Source organism: Fulmarus glacialis, unplaced genomic scaffold (genome assembly GCF_000690835.1).
Source record: "Fulmarus glacialis isolate BGI_N327 unplaced genomic scaffold, ASM69083v1 scaffold12043, whole genome shotgun sequence".
NCBI classification, from domain to species: Eukaryota; Metazoa; Chordata; class Aves; order Procellariiformes; family Procellariidae; genus Fulmarus; species Fulmarus glacialis.
Genome location: NW_009203623.1, coordinates 36,668 through 47,688, shown reverse-complemented (window position 1 = coordinate 47,688; position 11,021 = coordinate 36,668). Strand labels below are relative to the sequence as shown.

Genomic DNA, 11,021 nt, shown 5'->3' with positions numbered 1-11,021 from the left:
AGGCGTAAGGGTGTGGGAGGGCGGCCGCTGCGCCTGTGCTGCTGCCTGCCGGGCTCGGGTGCCGCTGCCCCCGTGGCTCTCTGCGTGGGCTTGAAGGGCTTTTTCTCTCCTTCAGTCCGGCTTGCAGAGCTTGGAGCGGGAAGGGGTGATTTGGCTCAAAGCGCCCTGACGAAGCCGTGCTGGAAGAGCAGGCTGCCGCCTCAGAAAGTTTGAAGAGGAGGAGGAGGAGGTTTGGCGTGCACAGCGATGCAGCCCTGAACGTAGAACGGCAGCCCCGTGGAAGGCAGTTAAACTCCTCACCGGTCTGATTCCAGAGCATGGGCTAAAAGCTATGTCCCTCTCTCGCGTCGAAAATCCTTGTTTTCTGCTGTTTCTGTTTGTCTTCCAAGCAATATTTATCCTGATACTCTACCGAGGGGGACCTTCAAATGTGTTTCGTGGGTTTTTAGACTCGCATCAGATTCTGGATTACTCAAAAACTCACGATGTGTATACGAACCTCAGCTTGTTTACCCAAGCTCCTAATGAAGAAGCTATGCCGTACTGCTCAGTGCAGTCACCAATATTTGGTAGGTATAAACTGGTGGTGTTTGAAATAGCTGCTTTGGTATGTGATAACGCTGAATGCTTTGTAAATGTAAGTTGTATATTTTTCAAACTTTTCCACTTTAAAAGTGGTATACTGATGGAATACTTACACTGACAAAACTTTCTTGTGTTAATTAACTCCTTTTTATTGTTTATACGAGGAAAAGTATTTTACTGATCTAAAAACTTCAGATATTAAGGATTTGGCTACATAGAGATTGTAGAACAAGAGTGAAAACAGTGCATGGTGTTAATACCAAGTTAGTAACACTTTTTTTTTTTGTGGCAGTCCTGTATAAAATGTGCCAACGATTGTACTTTGGTAACTGCATAATTTTGACTTCTGACTCACTGTAACTCCTGGGTTCTTTGTCTCAGCCTTATATCACGCCTGTAGTTCAATATAAATTGATTAAGTTGGCTTTAAATATCGTTTGTATGAGAACGTAGCTTGGCATCTTGCTCTTCATGGTGATCTTTTTGGCCCATGATTGTTATGAGTCCTTTAGATGTAGAAACTTCTCCTTTAGACTTAAAAGTCTGGTCACAGGTTAATTTGTATTTACACTAGGACCAAATTAGAGCTGATCCTAGAGGCAGCATTAATCTAGTTACTGCACTACTAAACCAGTTGAGAAACTTTAAGTAAATACGAAGTCAAACCCATAAAACAAGTTTGTTGGTAGTAAAGCGGTGTGTCTCTGGTAATAGTGAATCAGTACCACTCAGCCAGCCAGGAATGGATGAGTTCTGTAAGCACGCACTTACAGCTAGTTTGGGGATGCCTACTTCTTAGAGTACTGTGTAGTAAGTTATCCTTGTCTGGTTTTCTGTACTGCACGGGTTTCTGCATATCTAAGTCTTGCATATAACTAGTCTGGGAGCACTAGTTGCTAGTTGCCCTGCTGTTCTAGGAAGGCTGATCATGGCACGTGGAGCACAGTAAGAGCAAATGGCTGACCTTGGTTCACAGGTGGAAGTATTGTTGAAAGCTAGTGCTGTGGTTAGTCTTGCTTCAAGTTGCTTAATGAGTTTAGAGAACTCTGCTGGGATGCTTTGAATGAGCCTTTTTAGACTGCAGTCTTTGTAATGATGCTTGTTCTTTTGGGAGGTTTTCTTCCCCTGTTGCTCAAGTTAAATGAAATACATGCAGTATGTATGATGAAATTGTATGATAACTTTTGGGTATATGCTTCAGCGTTCCCCTTGGAAACAGTTCTACTAAGTAAATACTGAAATACTAGTAGTACAGAGCCTTTTTGCACAGGTGCTAGTTGTAATGGTCTTAGTGCAGTCTCTGTTCATCACTAGCTACAGCCCATCAGTTCTTTTGGGAAGCTACAGTTCTGTGTTTCCAACTTAACCGTTTTGTTTGAAATAGCACAGCAGAAACGTGCCTGCACCCTGCTTGTCTCCACTACTGACTAGAATCCGCTGTCCTGAAAAGAGTCAAATGAGAAAGCTTTGGTCTCAAAAAAAAAAAAAAAAAAAAAAAGGAAAACAAACCAACCTAGGTGCAATTGTGTGCAGCTTACCTGCAAACCATCAGATAAGTAAGAGTAGTGACGTATATGGAGGAGGCAGCCGCAGGATAAAATTACACTAATCAATGCTCTTAGAGCTGTGAAATCTTTTTAAGACCTCGTCTTCTACCCATCCCGGAGAGTGCTGAGAACAGAGGGGATTGGCCTGCATGTGGTACTTCAGAGCTAAAATGAAAACATAATGTTAGTTATAGACGGAAACAAACAGTAAAGTTGACTGGGAGAAAAAAAAATGAGGCAAAGTAATTGTGAAAGTTTTGCTGCATAAAAAATTGGAGTTGAGCATATGAAGCATTGTTGCTGTGAAACACAAATCATTTGGAGCATTGATACAGATTCAGTTTAAGAAAAATGAGCGCTCTGCCACAACTTAGCTTTTACTTGGTGATATTTCCCTTTGAATATAAGTAGTTTCTGTGTGTTTTTGGTGTGTCGTCGTCCCCCCCTCCCCCCCCCGAGAAATGCATGCTACTCAGCAAGGTACTTGCCCTTTGTTTTATATGTAATGGGCACATATGAATAGATATTTAAATACTTTATAAATGTCTTGATTGGTTGTTATCATCTTCTCTCCTGGGACTGATCTCTCTTGGAAGTGTTATATCAGAAAGAATGATGCCTTTTAATATTAATTTCATGAACTTCATTAAATGAGATTTCAAATCAATTCTTGAGGACTCCAGTCTCCAATTCAGAGCTGGTAATAAGTCACTGTGTCCACTCCAAAGCGTGTTAAAGTAACTGGAAGAATGCCAAATGGCTTAAATGGTTTCTGCATCAGGGCTTTTATGAAGTGCAGCACTTTTTCCACTTATGTATATAGTAGATAATTTAGATAACTGTTTGAATATGAGATCAGCTTGCAGCTCATCTGTCTTTTTCCTACCTCCTGAATCTACAGCATTTTGGTTCTTCCAGGGCTGTGGAGTGAGAATTAAAGTATAATTGTTAAACATCTCTGCCTTGGAGGAATTAGGCTCTCGCTGACTAATGTTACTTTTTTAGCGCTTAGTGGTGTCCACTGAACCTTTTGTGACTGACAACGTGAAAAGCATTGTACTAGATATTCAGTGTCTTCATTAATATTGTGAATAAATTAAGTTCCCTTAGAGGTTAAAGTTCCTACACAAATAACCAGTTGTCTGTTTTCTCCTTCTTTGTTTCTGGAAAAAGCAAATTGTTTGTATGCTAGAGTTGTGCTTATTCAAACTTAACGAAGTAACATTTAAATTTAAAAATCTGACTTTCTCACATTGCAAGCAAGATGTGTTGTTTGTTTCGGTTCATCTTTTCCTCTTACTAGGAAGAAGCTTGATGCTAGATGACTCAGGGTTTTTTTTTTTTTTTAAAGAGGTACCTTACTTCATGCATGGTGTGTGCTGAATGAGTTGGTTTGGCCCTTGAGGACTTTAATAGTTGAAAGTTCTGTGTGTAATTCTGCTGTTTTAACTATGCTTGTGCTACGGAAGAATTTTTTTCCAAGCCCTTCTTATAGTAGTTACTCCCTTTCACTCCCATCTGTCATAACCTTTTCATGAGTGTGACCATCTGTTGTGGTAATGAGTAGCTCCTGCTGCATTTTCTAATGGATGCTCTCCTACTAAAGTTTCTTCTCTTGGATTTGAAGACAAGTAAAAAGCTGCTAATGCTGAGATTTATTTTCAGCTGCAGTTGCGGCAGCCTTGTATTCTGCCATTAGAAACTGGTGCTTAAATTAAGGCTGTTGGTCTGCCTTTTTTTTTTTCTTTCATTCAAACAGTGGTAGAATTATACAAATATGACTCTATTAATGTAGTGTGTGGTGCTGCACTTCCTCAGTGAGGTATTTATCCATGCTACTGTTCCCATTTGTTTAGCTTGTGTAAGTTCTGCTTATTCTGGTTGAACTCAGTAATTATAGCTGCTAACTCTAAATGTGTAGCAAGGAGTTTAGAAGCCATGTAGTTTCTTTCTTAAGATGGGATAGATCTGGTCAAAATAAATAGATCCCCGATAGTCAAATGTGTTGCGTAGAAAGTAAAGCAAGCAGGGAGTATGCTGTCACTAGCACCAGCTAACAATACAGACAGGGAATTGTGAGTTTTGACTCCACACACTGAAGTTTCGTATTAATTAAACACCCTCTGTGTGATGGTACAGGCACAGAAAGAGCACAGGAACCAGGCTACTGAGAAATTGCTTGGATACTTCAGGGTGTTGATTCTGTACCTTGTCTGAATTGGGATCCTGTGCTTTCTAGCATGTCTAAGATGGGCTTTTCCTCCTTTCCCAAAGCTGCGTTTTAGCAGTTTTATTTTTCCCTATTTTGTCCAGCCTGCAACTGCTCTGTTCACATCTGGGATTTAATCAGATTACAGTGCATTAGCCTTTTGTTAGTTGGGCAGGAAGCAGACCTGAGAGCCAGAATTCAGTTCATAGCCAAGAAGTGTAGGGCAGCCAGAGGTTTTGGGAGTATAAATCACAGTTAAAAGCTGACAATTTCAAATGACAGCTTTAAGTGGGACCAACAATTCTCTGCAGGCCATGCTACCCCCAGTTAAAACATTTTTTTTCACCAGAAGCCTGTGAGGCAAGCTGTTGGTTTTTGGTTTGGTTTGTTTTTTAAATAGCTATGAATAAGTTTTTCTTCTATAGATAAAGAAGGTATAACTTCTTTTTTTCTGTGTTTCCTTGGCATATGGAGCCAGGCAGCTCAGGAGAACATGACATCTTGAAAAACCTGAAAAATGCAGATATTACCCTCATGAATCATGTGCTTGGGTATGGAAGGAGACGACAGGAATGAAACTATTGCACATTATCTTACTCACTGTTCAAATTTAGATTTGATTTTTTTGGAATTTAAGGATTATCGCTACAGAATCTTACTCTGCAATACAAAGAGCTCCAATTATATTATAGAAAACAAAACCCTGCCTTTGTGGGAGAACAAAAGGGATTAATTCCCTTCTTATATTTTCCTTGGAGCAATGATCTGGAGTTGAAATCCAATCTGAATATAACATTTCTTTAGCAAGCTCCAGTTGTCATCAAATCAGTGGTTAATGGTGCTTTAGTTAAAAGATCTGATAATCGGGGAGTTCATAAATCTAAAAAGGAACATAAATTACAGGTTAAAAACAATGTTGGACTGAAATGTGGTGGTCTTAAAGGCAGAACAGGAAACTGTGCAGAAGTAGATAACATCATAAAATCTTAACAATAAATGTGACCTAGATTCATGGGCCCCCAGCATGATTCTCTGAAGAACTACTCTTCTGTTTCAGGTACAAAGGTTGGCAATATACTGCAGTTTCCTACTGAGGGTAACACAGTCAAAATCAAATTCTCCCTGTGTTTTAGATACTTAGGGAAGGATTGAAAAGTGATACTTAAGAGTCAGCTATTGCAAGATCTTGCTGACAAGCAAAATTCAGGTTTTCCTTTTAAAAACAAACAAAAACCAACCAACCAACCAGCAAAAACAAGCCATGAAGTGGGATTCACAGGGGCTAGACCTTTTTGACAGTTGAGGAATGGGATCAGTGGCTGTTCAGACCGGCCTTCAGGAAATGCCAATATGTGTGTTCCTTGAGGAGGAAAAAGAGACACATCAAGTATAGGTTTGCCCATCAGAAATGTGAGGTATACCAACTTCCACATGCTGTCTGAATGGGCAGCTTGAATCTTACGCCAAATTTAGTCCCTAAGCCTTGTTAGTGCTGAAAAAACCCCAAACAAAACAGTGGAGGGATGTTGCTTCCTTTTGTGTCAGTGAAACAGGATGTGGGTGAACACAGGCTCAATTTTTTTCGTTAGAATTGTAGCAGACACTTGAATGTAGGATGGGCTGGAAGAAGTGTCTTCTGGACTTACCTGCTTAAATACTTAATTAGACTTAAGATGCACCTGTATGTTTCCCTGCTCAAATGAAAGCTACTAAATACCAGGCCTAAATATTTGCTCTTTTTCTCTCAGGGTTCACTATCAGAAGTTTTTTGAGAGAATCATTTATTTCAGTGGTTTGAGAGGGAGTCTGACTTAGAAGATACTGAAAACTTGCTGTAAGACAGCTGTAGGATTAATGAGCTTGGAAGGAGAAGAAAAACTTATTTATAGCTATTTAAAAAAACAAACCAAAACAAAAACCAACAGCTTGCCTCACAGGCTTCTGGTGCAAAAAAATATTTTGTCTTTGGGTGGCATGGCCTGCAGAGAATTGTTGGTCCTACTTAAAGCTGTCATTTGAAATTGTCAGCTTTTAATTGTGATTTAGGTAAAGGTTTCTTCCTAATTAATTTAAGTAATAGATTTTAATCTTGTTCTGCATTTGTGCTTTGTTTCCTTAGAAGTTGATAGTGGTTGGAAACCATTAAGACACACTGATTTGTGTATAATTATAACTCTTCTACTAGTTCTGGAACCTTTTCTCACTACCCAGAAGGACAGGCATTTAAATAATTGTAGAATTTGTTCATATTGTTACAATATGAGACTTGTGTTAAAATGGTGATTGACACTTTATAGTGATTCTTTCTTACTTGTGACTTGTCAAGCTTTTTCCATCTGAAGAATGGAAGAATTCAGATAAAAATGCAGAACTATTTTTTTTTTTTTTTTAAATTAGGTAAAAACTGTTAAACATATTGGATATGTTTGGCATTTAAAATCGAGTTGCTGAGTAAAGGAACTATCATATGCAGTTTCTTTTGTTACCTTGCACCTGTTCCTGAAAATATGTAACATATCTCTTCTTCCTTCTCAGTTGTGTCATCTGCTTTCCCCAAAATTTTGAAGTACTGCCTGTTTATCACTCTGTATCACTTGCCCTTGTGGCATGTGATTATAACATCAAATTGAACTTGAAACTTTTTTTACGATAAAGCTAACATTTCCTAAAGCATTTGTATTCATCCAGGCTTTAAACTATTTCTCCCCCAATCTGCTGAATATCCTTTTGGACATCTTTGTCCTTGAATCTCCCCTGAAAGAGGCTTAGAGACTTTTTCCATATGGGTCGCAAAAGCAGATATGTCTGTTTATCTTGATTCATTTTCAACACTATTCTTACAGTGAATACATTTATTCAAGGATCCCATCTAAGGAACACAAGACAGGTTTGCTTGTGTAGTAGGGAGCCAAAACCAGGAAAAAGCAAGCTGTGCAAGAGCCCGGTGAGGCTTGCTGGCTGTGCTGGGACTCGGGATGCCTCTCTGGCAGATTGCCTGCTGGCCTGGTGCTGAGCCTGGCACCCCATGGTGTGGAGCTGTGGGGAGGTGACCAGCAGGCAGTGGTGGAAGTCATCATGTGGGCACATCTGCATGGTGTTAACTGTTCTGTGCTAGGCTAGGGCTGGTGTCTTAAGTAGTAAACGTATGTAGCTAATCTGATAGGGTTGAATGAAGGTTGAGAAACATCACTGATCTGACTTTTTTTTTTCTTTTTTCTGTCTCTCCTTACAGTTGGTCCATTAACCATCACCTTCAGGGTGCTCCCTAGTGAGAGAATGATCATCAAAAAAAATCCTTTTGTTCAGTCTGGTGGCCGCTACAGGCCACCTCACTGCTTGGCCCGCTACAAATCAGCCATCCTTGTAGCTTACAGGAACCAGGAGAAGTACCTTCACCACCTTCTCTACTATATTCATCCTTTCTTACAGCGCCAGCAGCTCAGTTACAGTATCTACTTGATTCAGCAGGTAAATCTAAATCAGATGTGCCTGGTGGTGTAGCTGAGCTTCCCAGTTAAGCGTTAGGTTCTAACCAAGGAATGTGAATCTTCTAATGGGAAGTATGGTTTTATGCATGGGTTTAGAGCAGGTCAGTACATGCTGTCCCATCTCCATGGCTGCTAATGATGGACATACCATACCACTTGTCAGGCTCATCATTCTGCTATCTTTTTTTCTTCTAGAGGGATAAAGTTGTCATTAAGTGGTGACTTGTATTTTCGGCTGTTCAAGAGTTGAATGTGGTTTGTCTGTAGCTTGTCAGTGTGGCTACTGAGCAAAACTATTGAGACTAAATGCTAAAGGGAAGTTGGGTATTTTTAGTCTGTATCAAATAAAAACATCTGGCTTGACCCTGCTGTGGGCCAGCCTATGCAGGCCAAACAGCCATTTTTAACTAACATGGACAGGTGTTGCAAAAGATCAGTAGTGAGAGAGCAAGTTTTGGATTCATTAATTAAAACTGATAGTTGATTGGGAGGGAGAAGAAGCTTTTTTGTTTAACCAAGATCCATTTTCTCATTTCTAAGCTTTAATAAGCAATAGTCAGGGCAAAAGTGTTGATGTGCAGATGTACACCTGAGGATTGACTTACTGGTCTCTTAAAAGTCAGCCTTCTTCAGGTGCCCAGCGTATGTAGCCCCTGACACAGCAAAGCTTACAATTGCTGAGAATATTGTGAAGAGACTGGGTGAAATTTTCAGAGCCTGGGGCATGAAATTTGCAGCCAGTATTGATTCATTCCAGTGTCATTCAATTGAATAAGGCTTTTTTACTAACATTTTAATTGAGTTATCCTCTTTGTTTTGGTGAAGAAATGTAGGTTTTCTTTTCCAGGTGGGGAATGGTACATTTAACCGAGCAAAGCTGCTTAATGTTGGTGTCCGGGAAGCCCTGAAGGATGAAGACTGGGACTGCCTTCTCCTGCATGATGTGGACCTAGTACCTGAGAATGATTATAATCTCTATGTTTGCGATGAATACTATCCCAAGCATATGGCTAGTGCCATGGACAAGTTTCAGTACACGTAAGTGCCTCCATTTGGTTTGAATGCATGTATCCTAATTGGTTCACTTTCTGCATAGAAAGTATGAATGGGGACAGTGAAAGATACAGCCTTTAAGAGGTTTTCTGTTTGTTAGTTTTGCACTAGTGACTTCCACAGAAAAGGGTATTCTTGACCTAAGCATGCGATCTTGAACAGTTCCTTGCCTGCAGTTCCCTGTTCCACTGTTCGCTTAGCTTGGCAAATGACTGGCAGGTTTCTGTTTGCCTTTCCTTCCAGAATAAAAGTACAGGGTGGGAATTACTGGATCACGTGGAAGATGTGTGATAGGATGCAGGTATTCTGAACTAACCCAAGATGTGAATTTCAAAACCAGCTTTTCTTTGGTCTGCTGGGGGGGGTGGGGAGGGAATGGTAACATGATAGGAATTACACTGGTTTTGCTCTTTTGGGTTTTGGCATTGGCATGACAGTGTCAGTAAGGTATGCGATTAATATATGTGTGAATTGGATCACGTTGTTAGTTTGTGGAGAACTGGTATTAGCCTTCAATATTGATGCTTTTTTTTTCTTTCTCTTCTAGTCTGCCATATAAGTCCTTTTTTGGGGGTGTATCTGCTCTGACTCCAGAACATTACATGAAGATGAATGGGTTTCCAAATACATACTGGGGCAGTGGTGGTGAAAATGACGACATTGCTACAAGGTACTAATGCATGGAACAGGCTTAAAATAGAACCAAGCTGGCTAGTGAAATGCGTAGCATTGCCCTACGAAACGAACTAAGATGGTGTTCCTTAATGTGCTTGCTGTGCTTGCAGTATCATTATAATCCAAAATGCTGTTGGCATTGAGAATGGTTAATGTCAGAAGATGCTCGGAATCTATGAATCCAATCATTGTGTGCTGGGAGGACAAAGCTTTCCTCAGAGTCTGGAGGGCAGAATGTTACTTTACATTCTTGTGCCTTCAGTCACTCTGGAGTGCGTCCAAGGGGTTATAATCACCAGTAGTTGACAAGTGACTCCATTGACATGAACAGCCCCAAGGGAAGGAAGGAACCTGCAAGCTTGACGAATAAGAAAACCAAGAAGGTACTTACTAATTCTCAGACAGTTGGGAATTTAAGTTATGTTGGGCATCTAGGTTGCTCCAAGTATTATCTAATCACCAATACTTGGAATTAAGGAACACAAGGAATTCTAACTTCTGTTGTCAGTGCTGGGTGATGGAGAAGCCTGTGTACTACTGTGAGTCAGTGACAGCAAGATCCGATGTTTTTTTTTTCCCTTGTACTTCAGTTGCCATGGCAGCAGCATGCTATGGAAGTGAATACAATGAGTTTAGTTCCAGGTACTCTGCCTAATGTGAATTCTTCAAGTACACAATCATGGCTGTAGCTTCTTTATGCAGCTTTGTAGTTGCACTGTGCACCTTCGTCATCCTGCACTGAGGCAAGCTCATGGGGAGTTTATAAAACTAAACTGACAATAAAGGCCTTGTGTGTTTTTTGGTCTTGCACAGTGTGACAAGTTACACAGTTTTGGTGCAGTGTTCTGTTCGAGGACTGTAGGAGCTTTTACAAAGCAGTATTCTGGGAATTGAAAGTCAAATTTTCTAACATACAATTCCTCCTTTTCCTTTCAGAAAAAAGCTAACTAAAAGAGTGTATGATTGTTTAGAGATTCAGCATATACTAAAGGAACGGAATGCTAAGAAAATAGATCTTTAAATCAAACATTACAATTCTGGGTCTATTCAGCTGTTCTTAGTACAGCTTAGGCATCTAATGTGTTTTTCAGTACCAGTGGTAGAGAGTCATGCCAGTTATGCATAAAAGTGTACTTCCTTACAGAAATCTCTTAAAGCAAGTAGGTTATGTAGATCCCAAAATAGCCCTTTCTTTAAAGGAAGTAAATCATGTGTTGTTTCTCTGAAAACTTATACTAATGATTAGCAGCGTTCTGCCCATAGGTACGTGGAGGCCATGGACAGTACCTGTTAATGATTTATTCACATACTGAAGTCTCAACCTGCAGAAGTTAGGAATGAGCTGGCTATTTTTGAATGGCCAGCTTGATGCACCTACTGGGTCTCAGTCTGAAATAATAGTATGTCATACTGTCAATGAAGTGTTCTAATAATTTGATGGTTCTAGACTAAGAAATATTTTCA

The 11,021-nt window shown here is 40.0% G+C and overlaps 1 protein-coding gene across 1 annotated transcript in view; it reads left to right on the top strand.

The window, feature by feature from the left end:
* The first annotated feature begins 331 nt into the window (after window positions 1-331).
* B4GALT3 (UDP-Gal:betaGlcNAc beta 1,4- galactosyltransferase, polypeptide 3) overlaps window positions 332-11,021 on the top strand; it is a 12,802-nt gene continuing 2,112 nt past the window's right edge. Inside the window, exons 1-4 of the mRNA XM_009574711.1 lie at window positions 332-569; window positions 7,574-7,809; window positions 8,677-8,867; window positions 9,430-9,553. Of these exons, the coding sequence (XP_009573006.1) occupies window positions 332-569; window positions 7,574-7,809; window positions 8,677-8,867; window positions 9,430-9,553 (789 nt within the window). The remainder of the gene's footprint in view (window positions 570-7,573; window positions 7,810-8,676; window positions 8,868-9,429; window positions 9,554-11,021) is intronic.